The sequence below is a fragment of the Narcine bancroftii genome, chromosome 3 (genome assembly GCF_036971445.1).
Source record: "Narcine bancroftii isolate sNarBan1 chromosome 3, sNarBan1.hap1, whole genome shotgun sequence".
Classification (NCBI taxonomy): Eukaryota; Metazoa; Chordata; class Chondrichthyes; order Torpediniformes; family Narcinidae; genus Narcine; species Narcine bancroftii.
Window position 1 is genome coordinate 132,265,156 of NC_091471.1, and position 18,289 is coordinate 132,283,444.

The 18,289-nt window shown below is 35.3% G+C and overlaps 1 protein-coding gene across 5 annotated transcripts in view; it reads left to right on the top strand.

The window, feature by feature from the left end:
* LOC138757563 (transmembrane anterior posterior transformation protein 1-like) overlaps positions 1-5,594 on the top strand; it is a 142,958-nt gene extending 137,364 nt beyond the window's left edge. For all 5 annotated transcript variants that reach the window (XM_069925121.1, XM_069925124.1, XM_069925122.1 and 2 more), the window contains one exon: positions 3,919-5,594. In XM_069925121.1, coding sequence (XP_069781222.1) covers positions 3,919-4,148 — 230 coding nt within the window. In that variant the 3' untranslated portion in view covers positions 4,149-5,594. The remainder of the gene's footprint in view (positions 1-3,918) is intronic.
* The last annotated feature ends 12,695 nt before the right edge of the window (positions 5,595-18,289 follow it).

Here is an 18,289-nt window from a genome sequence, read left to right on the forward strand (position 1 = left end):
TGTACAAGGATACGCCTCCAGTGCTCCCACACCTCTGCAGTTCAAAACATCAGCAAACCGAGCTGATACGATCAGAAAGCTTTCAGTGCCCAAGGCCCTTCGGGAGCCTTTCTTGCCTTCAACAGTCTCTCAAATCACAGTTCCGAAGCCATTATCTGTCTGCCCACAGTCCGTGTGGGTCCTTCAAACGCTGAGCCCCTCGTTGGTCCACTGCCCTGATCTCCATCCTGTAGGGTCATCTCCGATCCTCTCCATGTCAATAGGGGGGGTTCTTCCCATTTATGGTGCCCTGCTCTGGTCCACTGCTCCCTCAGAATTTGTAATGCCTCGTGGCACACTGCACAGCACAAGCGCCGTAATTTACGAGTTTTCAAGGTTTTCTTTTTAAAAAGCACAGCTCATTTAACAGGCAGTTTAAAGCCAGGCAGTAGGATTGCAGAGTAGTGCTGTGTCTCCACTCTCCCAGGTCTGCACCAGCGGCAGCACTGCATTTATTGTTTTGGCGGGTACCTGAGAAAAATGATGCAATGACATATTCTAATTTCCCTATGAAAGGCTGTGGATATTTAATGCCTTACTTTAATTGACACATCACATCCTTGAGATGAAGGTGTTGGATTTGTGTTCAGTCCATGCATCCAAGTTCAGGTTATGTTAACAGTGAAATCACAGAGCAATAAATTACTTAACTGTGAAACAAAGGGCACATCCACAATCAAGTCTATGCCGTGCTCCATCTCCTCACTATTGGCATTGTAACAAAAAGACTATGTGTGTCAAATTCAAAGCTGTATACAGAGAAGCAATAATGATGCTGTTGCTTAATTAAACTATGTCAAAATAAAATAAATACAGTAAAATCCCCAGTATCTGGCCCCTGCGGGGATTGCTAATTTTCCGGTTGCCTGAGCCATACTTTACAATGCCTAACTAATGCACCCTGCATTAAGAATAAACAGTTTAAAAGACAAAAAAAAGTGCAAAATGTAAAGTAATTTGAAAAAAAATCAGTATTGTAGCCCTTAATTATGTAAAGTTCACTTTAATCGGGTAATTCCCATAACTTTAAGAAAGGAGGGTACAATGGTAACTTGGTCACTGCGCAAACCACCATGCTGTCATTACAATTAACTCCTCCCACCTTCACCCAAGTTTATAGATAACACTTTACTAATATACCATAATATACTAATAAAGATGAAGATTCTTGCTAGACAGGGATAGGGAGACATTTTGGGAGAATCGCTCCAAGAGCAAGCGGCATCTGCTGGCTCAAACACAACTTTATTCAAATAGCTGTTGCAGGTGGGGCATGACTGGGGCACTCCGCTGGCTGACTGTTTGCTCCCATCTTAACCAAGGGGCTGTGTGTTGCTTCAGATAACATTTGCTTTTACAATTTTAAACTTGTATTTCAGTTTTTATTTATTCTTATTTATTTTAATATTGTTTATTTATTTGTTTCCTTTTTTTTTGCCTGTGAGTTGAGCTTGCCAGTTACTTGAATTCTGGATACTATAAAATCATTGGTATTTAAGGGTGTTAAAATAGTAAATGTTTTCTGGAAGGTAACTTGGAAGGGGATTCCACCAAGGTTTGGGAACTTGCAGCTCCTGCAGTTATTTCTTCTATGCTTAGGTGTCTAATTATATTGTCTTTAACTGTTTCTTTGTCTATTTGGACCATTCCAACAAAAATACTATGCTTTGAGCATGCAATGTCTGTTGACTATTTAATAATTAGGCGTTGAAATTTGTCATCTTAAAGGCTCCATTCATTTACTATATGTTGAACTTGTCCATATGACACCAAAAATCACTTGTTCTATTGCACCTGTAGAACCTCTTAAACACATAAACTGGCTTCTGTCAATGCACCTCCTTTCAATCCAGCTCAGTTGTCCAAAAAGTTCTTTGCATCTAATACAGATCCATCCTTATCTTTGGTATTAGTAGGCCTTGCCTTTTGTATTCCCAATCTTCAAGCTCAAACAAATTTAACCACCTGTTTATTTAATTTTATTTTCTGGCAGTCATGGTCATCTCTCAATCCCTTTAATATTTTTCCCTGGTTTTTTATATGAAAATGCTCCATCAGGTCTGCAACAGGCTGGAGAAACCAGGCAGGTCAAACAGCATTCTCTTTATAGGAAAGATAAAGATACATAACCAGTGTTTCAGCTTGAGCCCTTCATCAATGACAGGGATCTCCCAGTGGCCAACCATTTCAGTTCTGTGCCCACTTCTGCGCCAACATGTCTCTCCATGGCCTCATGTATTGCCAAACCAGGGCCACCTGTAAATTGGAGGAGCAACGCCTAATATTCTATCTGGGTACTCTTCAACTTTATGGTGATAACATCTATTTCTCTGGGTTCTCTGCTTGACCACTCCCTATTTTCCCTTTGTCACCTTTCTTCCAACTCTCCACCCCCTCCCCTCTCCATTCACAGAGCTATTCCCCTTCCCTTGTTTTCTCATGTGCTTTTCCTCCCATAATCTACCTATTACTTGCCTGTGCTCCTCCCCTGCGTCTCGCCCCCACCATTTTATTCAAGTGCTTGCCTACATTTTGCTCATGCCTTAATGAAGGGCTCAACTCTGAAATGTTGGTTATGTATCTATCTTTGCAATATAAAGTACACCGTTTGACCTGCTGAGTTTTTCCAGCATTGTATTTTTACTTCGATCACTGCGTCTGAAGTCTTTAGTGTTTCCCTCTAGTTTCATATGTTTTGGTTTCATCTTATACTTGAAAAATGGTTATGAAACTAGTTTCAAGATGAGTGTCTTCGAGAAGCACCCTGTGACATAGAACATTACAGCACAGCACAGGCTCTTCATCCCATGATGTTCTGCTGACTTATATAAACCTAATCAAAAATCTAAACCTTCCCTACTTCACACTCATAACCCTCTATTTGTCTTGCCTGTCTAAATCTTTTAAAAGTCCCTATTGTACTCCACCACCACCAAACCCTGACAATGCAATCCAGACACCCACTACTCTGTATAACCTTTTAATAAAAACTTAACCTTGATGCCTCCTCTGAACTTTCCTCTCCTCACCTTATACAGATATCCTTTTGTATTTGCTGCTGTTGCCCCAGGAAAAAAAGTGCTGGCTGACCACCATGTCCATGCCTTTCATAATCTTGTTAACCTCTGTTAAGTCATCTCTCATCCTTCTTTGCTTCTAAGAAAACAAGTCCTAGCTCCTTTAAACTTGTCTGAAAAGACACGTTCTCCAATTTATTCAATTTGCTGGTAAATCTCCTCAGCATTTTCTTCAAAGCTTCCATGTCCTTCCTGTAATGAGGCAACCAGAATTGAACACAACATTCCAAGTGTGTTTTATAGAGCTGCAACATTACCTCATGGCTCTTGACCTCAATTCCCCCCCCCAACCATGAAGGCCAACATTCCATAAGCCTTCTTAACTACCCTGCAACCTTGAGAGATCTATGGATTTGGATCACAAGATCTCTCAATTCTTCCATGCCATTAAAAATCCTGCCATTAACCACCTTCAAGTTCAACCTTCACCTGACACCAAGACATCTGAGATTTTCACAATTAAAAGGTAAAATCTGTCCTTTCATAAAAGGTTTAATGTGAAGAACCATCATCTTTGATCACTTGCTGTTTTTATTCAATTGATTAATTGAATAGAAAGTAAGATCTTAAAAATATTAATGCAATGTAAGATCTTCAATTAAATGAAATTAAATTGTGCATAATTTCTAAATAATAGTTCTGATATGATTTTTACATTTTTGTTTGGTAATTTAGAATTTTGTGTAGAATATCCCAGAAAGTTTTCAATCATTTTACTGCATAGGTGTATTCTTGATTACAAAGGTGAAGACTTAAATAGTAATGGTATGCATTTGCAAAACACATAATTTCATTTTGATAGGTATTCCAGCAGAAGAAATTCAATCGGACTCCATCATCAGCCAACCTGTGTCTCTGTCAGAAAGTATATCAACTCTGGTCTCAAGCAACAGTTCTGATCAATTTCTTACAACCCCCAATACAGAAGACAAAGGAATACCCCAGGAAAAATCTGATGATAAGCAACGTTCTTCAAAAGAAGATCTACTTGAAATAGACAGGTTCACAATTTGTGGAAATCGGATTGATTGATTATTGCACTGATCTGTAGAAGTGCAGCTTCAGATTTAAGCCTTTGCATGGCTGTTGAGCTTGACAATATATAAAGGTTCAAAAGCTGTCAAAGAAGGCACGGATCAGGAATATTTATTGAAATCTTTATAATTTATTTGTGATTCAAACCAAAATATATTTTACCTGTTATTTTTCCATCTGTGGAAATATTTGGTTTGGACTACACCATTCTGGTTTGTGTATCAATTTCCTGTGGCAAGGGAAGAAAATCCTTTGGTTGGTTTCTATGGAGACCTGGCAGATAAATGCTTTCAACGACAGCTTTACTCGATGGCTGTATGGATTTTTGTGCAATATTTCTTTCCACTTGTGATGCAAATACACTTTCATACAATAACGTGACAATACAGCCAGATTCTTTTTTTTTTGGCTTTTTAAAATGTTTTCAACAAGATTCTCTCATATTTGCAAATTTTCTTTGTAAATATATGCCTGTTGCAGTGATTTTTTTAAATGAAATCTTGTCCCATACTCTGAGAAAAGAAATGTTGGTAAGCAAATCCCAAATCTTCCAGTTGAGGTTTACAGTTATTTCAGGGAAAGTTTCAATTCAAAGATTAATACACAAGCGATCTCGATAAATGAAATGTTGGTGTGCGGATCCTTTTAAAGGGATCAACTGCATTTGGCATGATAGAATTTTCCTAATGGCAAACTGCTGAAATATCCAAAATTGCTGATAACTTGAACAAAAAAAGGATTTTTTCATTAATATTTGTTTAGGACATTAATTTCTTCTTTTGTTTCAGATTTCTGATATTCATGATTTTTTTTGTTGTATCCTAAGAATTGAGTTTATATTACATTAGGAAAACTGGAGAGCCAAGTTATTAAAATAAGTTAATGAGCAGACTTAATACTGGGAAGGAATGAAGCACACAGGAGTTTAAGAAGAAAATTTTATTTTGAAAAAAGGCAAAAATGGGTAATTTTCCCATGTACATTCACAAAGGAAAGGAGTATGCGATCAACAAGTAATTAATCTAACGTATATTTGTTTTATGAACTGCATTAATCTATTAGAGTCATTTTATGTGCAATGCTTCTAGCTTTTTTGTTTTGCACTAAAGGCAGTAAAGCTTTTTTTTACATGAAGCCTTAAACATCATTACATAAATATGTAACTTCCAACAGCTCAAAAAAACTTGGTTTGCAAGAAATAAATTGAGTTAACTGAAGGAGCACCAGGCAGATTTGAAAAGTTTATTGTGCCATTAATTTAAGGGTGCTATAAAGGTTACAAATATTCAGATTTCTAAAATATTACATTGACTTTCTCTACTCACTTTCAAGTTAACTGCAAAAAGACACGGCTGAAATTTATAAAGCCACCAAATACAAAACCTTCTGTATCTTTTTATAATTAGTACAATGTGCTGAATAAATGTCCTTTTATAATTCAAAGTGTTTGTTTTATTTTGTGTGTTTGATCAAGGCTTTCATAAGCCACCAGAATGTCTGGCAAATATAATGTACTTGCTGGTTGATGATTGACAAGTGTGTATGAGGGACTGATTTGAATCATATGTAAGGTTTGTGCTCCTAATGGTATAAACCACCAGAATATTTTTATTAAAAAAAGATTTAAATGCTTTTATATTATTTTACTTGCTAAACTCAGCAGTATCAATCCGTTTGAGAGTGGATTGTTAACTGCACAGATTTAAATGATCAGTTGTCAAATTTTAAACTGAACATTTGAGAGTAGAATACAAATTAAATTTCCAGGCTGAGTTTAGTTTATTGATTTTATTTCAGAATCTCTCTGTTTCTCACTTAGATGCTTACTGTAAACTTCTAGCTTTTTTAAGATTTCAGTATCTCAGACCTTCCAATTTAGTTGTTGAACCATTAAGCACCCTTTCCATAATCATCTTTACATGGGTTGAAACATTGCTTGTATGTAGTTGATCTGTTTCCTCTTAATTGGTGTATATTTTCATTGTGTTTTTGGATAGGCACAGGAAGCCTTTTATTTTGTTTTAGAACCCTATTGGACTTTTCTGCCCCTTTCTGCAATTTCTGTTCATGACCACTCATTTACGTGGTTCTCACTGGCAACTCTGAAACAGAGCCAGATCATTCACAACCTGGGTGATAATTCATTAAAATGTCATGTATGGGTACAGAAAGTAAAAAGCTCATAGGATATTAAAAATAAGTGGATGCTAATACAGTTCGTCCCTTGTAAAACCACATTTGAGCAAATCGGAGCATAACTTCTAATTGGGTTTCATTGCCCTTGCATGGAATACAATGTAATTTATCAGGATGTTAAATTACCAGAAGAGATTTTTTTTAAAGAAACTGAGTTCTGCAGAATTTTGGTTAAGGTGTGATTTTTTTTTTAAATTACAGTTTGTTTTTATATATATAGATATATCTATATATCTATATATATAGATATATATCTATATATAGAGATATATATATATAGATATATCTATATATATATATATATATATATATAGATATATATATATTGCAAGGCTGAGAATCAGTAACCTGCTTGAGTCTCAGCAGACATAAGCTAAATTCCACCATGAGGCCCAGAGATGCAGTGATCTGACAAAAAGACACCTGTGTGCCAAGAACATTTAATCTTCCTGCTTGTTTTGGTCACAATCTTTCAGGCAGAGACCTAACTTTGATGGAAAATAAACCATTGTATTCAAAGTGATAAGCTGAAAATTATGTTATTCGTTAAAAGCCTAGCATGCTAGCTTGCTTGCTTATCTTTCTTTTTTGTGCTGGGAATAGGTGCTTGAATAAGCAGTTTTTGGGTAATATAAGCCATGGTCCCGCTGCTGAAGTTTGAGACTCTCCGAGAGGTGGCAACATCTCTCAGCAAGAAGAAGAACTTCTAGAGTCCAGCCAACGTCCCAGTCGGGGGAGATGGAGAAGCTGGTACTGGTGCCCCGACAACTAACTACAAGTGTGCGGTCGTTGCCTCGCTTCGGCAGTTGGGGCCAGTCCAGGCGTTGATAAGTATAATTGGGAAGGGCTTGCATATTGTAGTTTGAAATCAATAAGGCACTCCAGGAGTTTAGTTAGAAAATGTTTACACATTTTAAGTTTGAAAGTGTGGAATTATTTTCTAAATAACAATGGCTACATAATATAATTATATGTTCATTTTAAATCAGTGGGTTTTTTTGTCATGAAATGAGGGTAAATGTACAGAAATAACTAGTGGGGTTACACAGATGCACTTGCAGTCTAACATTTGGAATAGTTCTGGATGCCTTGTCATCAATATTAACAACTTGGATAGCATGGCTAGTAAATCTTTAGATGACACCAAAGTTGTTGGTGTAGTGAACAATGAGGAAGCATATCCAAGTTTACAACAGGAACAGTTGGGAAGGAGGACTGGGGAGTCACAAGTGGAATTTAACTCTTGACAAGTGTGTGATACATTACACTTTAGTTAAAGTCAAATTAGAGTAGGACTTGTGCAGTAAAAAGTACAGCACTGGAGAGTGTTATAGAACGAAGAGACCCGGGGTACAGATACTTAGTTCCTTGGAAGTGGCAACATTTGAAGATGGGTAGTTGAACAAGGCATTTGGCATGTTTGACTTCACTGGTCAAGACGTGTACATTAAATGGGTCATCATGCGGCGAATGTCAGAACATCCTTCAAGAGTCTTCACCTACTGTGATGAAATGCTTTGAGAGGTTGGAATTAACTCTAATTAGATCCAGTCCCACTGCAATTTGCCTATCATAACAATTGCTCCATGACAGATGCAATATCAATGGCTCCCCACTCAGCTCTAGATCACATAGAACACAGCTACTCTACCAACTACCACTCAGCTTTCAATGCTATCATACCCTCAGTGTTGGTCAACGAGGTCCAAAACCTAGGCTCCAACTGGATCCTTGACTACTTCAGAAGATCACAATCAGTATGAATCAGAAACAATGTCTCCTAATTGACGATCAACACAGGTGCCCCTCAGGGATGCATTCTCACCCCTCTCCTCTACTTGCTATACACCCATGACTAGGCACAATTCAAACTTCTACAAATTTCCTGATTACCCCACAGATGGCAGAATCACAGGCAGCAATGAGATAGTGTACAGGAGGAAGATGGATCAGCTAGTTGGTGCCAATAAACTTATATTCAACATTAGCAAAACCAAGAATCTGATTGAACACTTCAGGAAGGAGAAATCAGGAGGATCTGCCTGCGACCTTCATGTCAATGCAATTCTGAAGAAGGCTTGCCAGTGCCAATACTTCATGAGGGCTTTAAAGAGATTTTGTATGTCACTAATGACTTGTAAATTTCTACAGGTGTACTGGAGAGATCATTCTGTCCGGTTGCATCACTGTCAGATATAGAGATGCCAAAACACGGCAAGAAGAAATCTACAGAGTTGTGAACTCTGCCAGAGCCATCAGCCTCTGCTCCATCAAGAACATCGATAAGAGGTGACGTCTTAAGAAAACAGTCTTTACCCTCAAGAACTCTCAGCAGCCAGGCCATGACCTCTTAACACTGCTACATTGGGAAGGAGATGCAGGAGCCCAAGGACAAACACCCAGTGGCACGAGAACTGCTTCTTTCCCTCTGCCATCATTGAATGGACAATGATCCACACTTTCCTCAATTTCTCTTATTTTTGCCCTAATTTATTTATTTTTAAAAGTAATTTTACAGCAATATTTGCACCATAATATGCTGCAAAATAACAAATTTTGTAACATGTTCATTTCAATAAGTTCTGATTCTGAACTTTACAAGATCTGGGTTTTGTTGCAGATCTCATTCATCAGCCAGCTATGGAAAAGGGGGGCGTGGCAAGATGGCGTAGAGTCTAGATGTGTAATCTCGACCTCTCTGGCCGGACTTTTAAGTACCCGTTTTTTTAACCCTTTGTTTTCAAATGTAAACTTTTAAATTTTTAGTTTAAAGTATTAAGGAACTATTATGGCCATTAATGGTAAAAAGATTACACCTCAAGTGCAGAAGAAGTTACATTTTCAAAGTGCTGAAGATTTGGGGCCTAGACGACTTGATACAGCTTCAGGTTTAATTTCTTCAGTGTCTAAACCTCAAAGACTGCTTGTGGGAGCTGAAAAAAAATGTCTACTACTCACCAAGTGAAGGATGGCACTGGAATTACCCATTCTCTGGAAGAAGGTGCGTGTTCCCAAGAAGTGGATCCTGATTTGGAAAGCCTTTCGATTTCAATGGAGGGAGCACGCAGGAAGATAACTCCATTGCTGGAAATGCATCAGGAAGCATTTCAACCTGAAGATATCGCTTTCCTTCGTGATTTTGTGAAAAAACAACGAGATGCGGGGGGAGACCAGCAGCGACCCCCTGAGGAAGTTGGGGTCCCGTCGCTGGGAGTCCAGACCCACAGTAAAACTTTTTAAATGCCTTTTGTTGAGTTGCAGCAGGAGCTGCAGTTACCTGGTTCTGCCACTACATCAGAGAAAGCAGGGCTGAGCTTTTCTGATTTACAATGTATGCAATTAAATGCAGTCATTCAACCTCTAATGAATGAGATGGTTCAAATGAATGCTAGTATAAGTTCAGAATTGAATACCGTTAAAGCATATGTGGATGCATCTTATGATGAATTAAAAAAATTTCAGACTGCTTTTTTGGACTGTAAACAACAAGTGGCTTCTAACACAGAAAAAGTGTTGAAGGTTGAAAAATCAGTCATAGGATTGGGAGAACGCGAGAAGGAGTTAGAGAGGAAAATAGACTACTTGGAGAATCAAAGTAGAAGGAATAATGTGAAAATCATTGGTTTGCCAGAAGGTATAGAAGGACAAGATCCTCTTTGTTTTTTTAAAGACTGGATCCCACAACTATTAGGGCAAGAATTTTTTTCTGGAGGCTTGGTACTTGAAAGAGCCCATAGAGCTTTAAGAGGAACACCCTTAGCTGGTCAACCACCGAGACTGGTAACAATTTGATGTTTGAATTATTTGGACAGAGAAGCAATACTTCGACTAGCAGTGGAAAATGCGAGACAACGACAAACTCCGTTATTGATTCAGAATAGCAGAGTTTTTTTTATCCTGATTTGAGTCAAGAGGTCATTCAACATCGACGTCGATTTAATCCAGTTAAAGAAGTTTTGTGGCGTAAAGGTTATAAGTCTACTTTTCACTACCCAGTAGTGTGTTGGTGTTTTATGGAGACTATCAATTTCGGTTTTTTGAGAATGATCGTGAAGCAATGATTTTTGCTGATTCATTGCCAGATATAAAAGGACAAAGACGTAGTCCACCATTGTCTCCTAAAGAAAAATCTGGTTGTTCTGGAAACAGAAGAAGTGGCAGAAATGGGAAAAACGGGAATGGAAAGAGTCCAACTTCTTCTGAAATGGGATCTTTGAGATTAGAATCTCTTGGATGAAAAGAAGAATTTTCTTTTTCTTACTCTTTTTTTTGTTATTATGATATTTTGATGTTATTCATTGTTTGGCTGAGGAGGGAGAGATTTGCTCTAAGTTCTTTACTAGTCATCAGCCACTGGTGGGTGACCCACACCCAATTTTTGTTTAGGGATTACTACTTTTTGGTAGTTTTTTTTGTGAGGGGTGGGTTCTTTTTTTTCTTTATTTTTTTTATTTTCATTTTAGTTAGCTTTTAATTTGTGATTATTTTTTTCTCTATTGGAGGGCCTATATACGTTGATTTGAGTTTTCATATAAAGATATTATTGGTATTTAGTAATAATAGTAGATGTTGAAGTTGAGGTTTGCTACTTTTAATGTTCGAGGATTAAACAGTCTGATTAAGCGTAAGTGAGTCTTGGTGTATATTAAGAAAATGAAAATTGATATTGCTTTTTTACAAGAAACACATTTGAATGTGAAAGAAAGTATGAAATTAAAGAGGGACTGGGTTGGGCATGTATATTCTTCTTCATTTAATTCTAGGGCTAAAGGCGTAGCAATCTTGATACATAAAAATTTATCTTTCGAATTACAATCAATGGAGGAAAAGGCAGGATGCATTCTTAAATTGAATTGTAAGATTTTTAGTGAATTTTCGACTTTACTTAATATTTATGCCCCAAATGCAGATGATGAAATATTTATTTCAGATGCATTTTTATGTTTGGATCAGGCTAATGATAATATTTTAGTTGGTGGTGATTTTAATTGTGTTTTGGATCCTTTATTAGATAAATCTCCGAAGAAAGTTAAGAAATCTAAGATGGCAGTTCAGGTTCAAGCATTGATGAAAGATCTTAATTTAGTAGATATTTAGAGACATCTTAATCCGACAGAGAAAGATTTCTCCTTTTATTCATCTAGACATGAATCATTTTCAAGGATTGACTTCTTTTTAGTATCGGCACACTTACAAGGGAAAATACAACAAGCGGAATATAAAAGTAGGGTGATTTCAGATCATTCTTTGTTATATTTCACAAATGCAACTTCTGAGAAAATTCAAGTGGCCTATCGTTGGAGGTTTAATACAATGTTGTTAAAAATTACGGAATTTATTGATTTTTTCAAAAAACAAATTAATTTTTTTTGAAAGAAAATTCTAATTCTGTTCAAAACAAGTTTGTATTATGGGATGCTATGAAAGCTTATTTGAGAGGACAAATAATTAGTTATACTTATAAAATAAAAAAGAATCGATTAAATCAGAGTCTTGAATTAGAGAAACAGATTGATGAGTTAGAAAAGGAATTCCAGAAAGATGCTACAGAAGATCAGAAAATAGAATTATCTAGATTGAAATTGGAATATAATGCTTTGCAATCCTATCAATTTGAATGTGTGATTAATAGGACTAAACAACGGTATTATGAATGGGGAGAGAAAGCACATAAGGTATTGGCGTGGTAATTAAAGAAAGAACAGATTTCGAGGACTATTAATGCTGTTAGATGGAATTCTCTTATTACATAAACCTCATGAGATTAATTATGAATTTTGTTCATTTTATAAAAAGTTATATACATCTGAAGGAAAACAAGAAACTGGATCGATTGATCTTTTTTTTATCACAGTTGAATTTACCGATATTAGAGGATACAGATATACAGGAGTTAGAAGAACCATTTACTGATTCCAAAATTAAAATGGCTATGATGGAAATGTCAAATGGTAAATCGTCTGGTGATGATGGATTTTCGGTTGAATTTTATAAGATTTTATATGATGATTTATCTGCAGTGTTTGGGGATGTATTACGTCAAGTTGGAGAACATTATGAATTACCTGAGTCTTGTTCTAGTGCTTTAATTACAGTAATCCCAAAAAAAGATAGAGGTCCTTTGAAAGTATCTTCATATAGACCAATTTCATTGTTAAATGTAGATTATAAAATAATAGCTAAAATATTAATGAATAGATTGGCTAAATTTTTACCTATGTTGATTCATATGGATCAAACAGGTTTTAGAAAGAATAGATATACACTTCAGATAATATTCTGCGTGTGATTAGTTTGATTAATAGATTTCGACAATCTTTAGATCATCCAATGGTGATATCCTTAGATGCAGAAAATGCATTTGATAGAGATGAATGGAATTTTTTTGTTTAAAGTTTTGGAGAAATTTAAGTTTGGTCCTTCTTTAATTGGTTGGATTAGGGCTCTATATAGTAAACCAGTAGCTAGAGTATTGATGAATGGTTTGATTTCGGAACATTTTAAATTAACTCAATCAACTCATCAAGGTTGTCCTTTATCACCAGCTTTGTTTGCGTTAGTGATTGAACCTTTAGCACAGTTGATAAGACAAAATACACAGATACAAGGTATGAAAGTTTTAGACGAAGAGTATAAAATTATGATGTATTGGTGTATTTAACAAACCCAGCTCAGTCACTTTTGCACTTGAAGGAGTGTTTAATACAATATGGATGTCTTTCTGGATATAAAGTTAATTGGGAAAAAAGCGAAATATTACCGGTAAGTGAAGGAGATTATTCAGTTGATAAGAATATTATTAATTTGAAATGGACTGATTGAATTAAATATTTGGATTATCAATCTTTATATAAATTAAATTATGCTCTGTTAATTTAAAAAAATTAAAACTGATTTGATTAAATGGAAAGATTTACCTATTAATTCATTGGGTAAGATAAATACAATTAAGATGAATATTTTTCCGCGTATGCAATATTTGTTTCAATCTATTCTGTATTTACTTGATAATATTTTTTTTCAAGATTTGAATAAAATGGTTAGGGAGTTTTTATGGAGAGGTAAATTTTCGAGAGTAGCTTTAAATAAATTAACTTGGAAATATGAGTTAGGGGGATTACGTTTACCATATTTTCAAAATTATTATGAAACAGCCCAACTTAAATTTATTAGTTCATTGATGGATTTGGTACAGCCTCCTAGTTGGGCCAAAATTGAGATGGCAAATATTTCTGAATTTGAAATACATCAATTTTTGTTTAGATGGAATATAAATTTGTTACAGCAGTATAATGTGCCTATACTAAAACATCTAATGAAGTTATGGATAAAGAAAAATAAAATGATAGGCTCTAGGGGTGGATTATTGGCTTTGACTCCGTTGTATAATAATCAACTTATTTCTTTTTCAATACATAATCAAAGTTTATTGCATTGGAGTTTTAAAGGTGTGAAAAATTTGGGAGATTGTTTTAAAGAGGGTAAATTTTTATTTTTTAATCAGATGAGGGACAGTTTTGGTATTGATAAGAATTCTTTGTTTCTCTATTATCAAATTCGATCTTTGGTAAAATGTATGTTTGGTAGAGATATGATTTTACCTGAAATGACTAAATTTGAGACTTTTCTTATGAAGGAACCAGAGAAGGTTTATATTTCATCTATGTATCAAATATTACAGGATGGTATGGATAAAAAGGGTTGGGATAGATCTAAAAGTAAATTGGAAACGGATACTGGTTTTATTTTTTCCAAGGATGATTGGTTAGATATCTGTTATGATAGTGTAACTAGATTGATAAATGCACATTATGCAATGATTAACCATAATTTTTTACATCAATTATACTTAACACCTGAAAAATTAAAAAAGTATGGTTTTCATGAATCAGATTTGTGTTTTAGATGTGGTAATTCAGTTGGAACTTTTTTTCATGCTGATTGGTTATGTATACATATACAATCTTTTTAGAAGAAAATTCAATTGTTTTTAGAATACCTGTATAAGATTAAAATACTTTTAGATCCGACAGTATTTTTTATTGGGTAGTTTGCAACCTCTGAAAGGCTTGGGATTAGATAAGTTTCAGCTTGCTTTTGTATATTTAGCTTTATCTGTAGTGAAAAAATGTATTGCTAGTACATGGAAAGATACAAATATGATTGATATTAATAGATGGCATAATGAGATGAGATATTGTTTAATAATGGAAAAAATTATGTATGTTTTGCATGATAATTATAGTTTATTTTATTAATAAGTGGTTTTTATACTCAGAATATTTACATTTCAATTTACATTGATTAGATCTTAACATGTATATTTAATTTTTCTTTAATATTTTTTCCTTTTTCTTTCTTTATGGCTCTCCTTAGGAGAGTTGGCTGAAGTGGGGGGGGGGGGGTTCTTTTTTTTCTATATATAAAAAAATAACGTTCATGTTTATGGTTAATTGTTGATATGTTACGTACTATTTTTTTTAATGAATAAATAATGTTTTTTTAAAAAGCCAGCTATGGAAAAGATGTAATTAAACTGGAGAAGGTGCAGATAAGATTCATGATGTTGTTACTGAATCTGGAGGACTCTTAACTACAAGGAGAGGCTAAATAGGCTGGTGATTCCTTTTTCCCAGGTATGTAGGACAATTCATTGAGAGGCATATAAAATTGTGAGGTATAGATAAGGTAAATTATCACAGTCTTTTTCCCAGGATTCAGGAGTGTGAATCTAGAGGGAAGAAGAATTTAAAAGGTGGGCAACTTTTTCTCCCACAGGAAGTGGTAAGTAGATGGAACAAGCTGATAGAGGCAGGTACAATATCAATGTTTAAGGCATTTAGACCAATAAGTGGATGGTAAAAGTTTAGTGGTGTATGGGCTAAATGTAACCAAATGGGACAAGCTCAGATAGACAACTTGGTTGATGTGGACAAGTTAGGTTAAAGGGCCTGTTTCCATTCTGCAAAACTGATTGTAACAAGTTTGAGAGGCGAAATTGTTGAGTTCTGTTCCAGGTGATTTCTCATGGTTAAAGCTGGATTTTTTTTTGAAAATTTTATTTATTAATCATGATAAATAATAATACAGTAAAGGTACAAACAAGTAAAACATATTACATATGTGATATTTTACCCCGTACAACCCCCCCCCCATACCTTAGCCCACTCACCCCTCCCAACCCCTCTCTAAACTACCCCAAAAGAAAAAGGAAAGAAAAGAAAGAAAGGATTTCAGATAACATAATATTCTTCAATTATTTACCATGGTGGGAGGAGTCACGTGATGGAGTAGTGGCCGATCAGGGAATTCCAGCCCTCTCCCGAAAAGTTTAAAAAAAACACACAAAGCACAAAGGTACAAGATTAAAATTTATAATAAAGTAAAAATAAAGGTGAGAAGAAAATGGCAGCGAAGAGAGAAAATTCGAAAACAACGGGAAGAAAAGAGGAAGAAAGAATGTCGGAAGAAGAAGGTGAAGGCCTTACCTGTCCGAAGAGGCCCGCCGCGGAGAGAGATGCCCGCTCCCGCAGGTCAGTGGAAGTCCCAGGCTCGGGACTACAAAAATGGCTCACAGAGCCGAGTAAAAGTGCGCAACCGTGCATGAAAAAAAACACACTGTCGGGAGGGGGGAACAGCTGTGGAGTCAATCTCCACAGCTGAGAGAGACACCTGCAGCACAGCAGCAGGTGCAGAACACAGACAATAACGACAACAAGAAAGAAGAGGGTAAAAAGAAAACAAGGAAACAACAGATGGTCAATCCAGAGGTAGAAGAAGAAGAAGAACAGAAAGAAGTGGAAGAAGAAGAGAAAGGCAAGACAATGGATGTATCTTTTTTTAAAGAATATATGGAATCAGTGAAAGAATGGCAATTACAAGAATTTAATGAGATAAAAAGAAGGATTAAGAATGCAGAAGAAAAAATGAATAAAATGGAAATGACCATATCAGAGATAGGAAAAAGAGTGGAAAATATGGAAGAACGAGAAATAATTGTAGAAATGGAAGTAGAGGACTTAAAAGAGAAATTAGAAGAATCTAATAAAAAAGTTAAAGAGGCACAGGAGCTGTTAGCTCAGAAGATAGATATAATAGAAAACTATAATAGAAGAAATAATATAAAGATAGTGGGCCTTAAGGAAGATGAAGAAGGCAAGAATATGAGAGAATTTATAAAAGATTGGATCCCCAGGGTCCTAGGAAGACCAGAATTACAGGAAGAAATGGAAATAGAGAGGGCACATAGAACATTAGCCCCGAAACCACAACCGCAGCAAAAGCCAAGATCCATTTTAGTAAAATTCTTAAGATATACAACAAGAGAAAATATATTGAGAAAGCAATGAAGAAAGTAAGAGAAGACAAAAAGCCACTGGAATACAAAGGTCAAAAAAAAATTTTCTATCCAGACATAAGTTTTGAACTCCTGAAGAAGAGGAAGGAGTTCAGTACAGCAAAAACGATCTTATGGAAAAAAGGATATAAATTTATGTTAAAGTACCCAGCGGTACTTAAAATAGTTATTCCAGGGCAACAAAACAGACTATTTTCGGATCAAGAGGAAGCAAGGAAATTTGCAGAACAACTACAAAACAAGCAGAGAGATGAAGACATGTAATGGGAGTAAAAATGACCACGAACTATATGTATGTGTGTAAAGAGGTATATGTGTGTATATATATATATATATATATATATAGTGTGTATACATGAATGTATCCTTATTTAGAGGAAAATATATAGAGTATAGACAAGAATTAATAAGGGAGGGAAAGGGAATAGAGGGAATAAGGAGTGAATTAAAAGAGTGACATTTGTTACATATGAAAATTGAAATCTTTTCTGGGAGGAGTTACGGTCACTAGAAAATCAGTTGACGTTTGCGAGTGAATTCGCAAATCCAAATGGAGAGGGGAGATGTGGTTGCCCGACAAGGGATAAAGGGCAACTCAGGAGGGGGAGGGGAGAATGGGGTTAAAGAAGTTTTAAATAGGAGAATAAGGAAAATGTTTGATGTTTTAGAAATGTTGTCTTATAAAGTGTTCAAAACAAGAAAGCAGAAATGGATAAGAAGGAAAGGTGATGATGGAGAAACGGAAAGGGAAGATAAACAAAGTATGAAATGGCTACGCTGAACTATATTACTTTAAATATTAATGGAATACGTAACCAAATTAAAAGGAAGAAACTGCTAAATTTATTGAAAAAAGAAAAAAATTGATATAGCATTTGTGCAAGAAACACATTTAACTGAATTGGAGCACAAGAAATTAAAGAGAGATTGGGTAGGACACGTAACAGCAGCATTGTATAATTCAAAAGCAAGAGGAGTAGGTATATTAAAAAGTAAAAATGTGCCAATTAAAATAGAAGAGGAAATAATAGATCCAGCAGGGAGATATGTAATGATAAAATGTCAGATATATTCAGAGTTTTGGAATCTACTCAATGTATATTCACCTAACGAAGAAGATCAAAAGTTTATGCAAGATATTTTTTTGAAGATAGCAGATACGCAAGGGAACATATTAATAGGCGGGGATTTCAACCTGAATTTGGATTCAAATATGGACAAAACTGGGGAAAAAAATTAACAGAAAGAATAAAGTAACCAAATTTATAATTAAATCAATGGAAGAAATGCAACTTTTGGATATATGGAGGAAGCAACACCCAAATGAAAAGGAATATTCATATTACTCGGGTAGACATAAAACATACTCAAGAATAGACCTATTTTTGTTATCAGCTCGTATGCAAGATAGAGTAAGAAAAACAGAATATAAAGCTAGAATATTATCAGACCATTCACCCTTGATATTGACAATAGAGTTAGAGGACATCCCTCCAAGAATGTATAGATGGAGATTAAACTTTATGCTACTTAAAAGGCAGGATTTTAGAGAATTGATTGAAAGACAAATTAAAATGTACTTTGA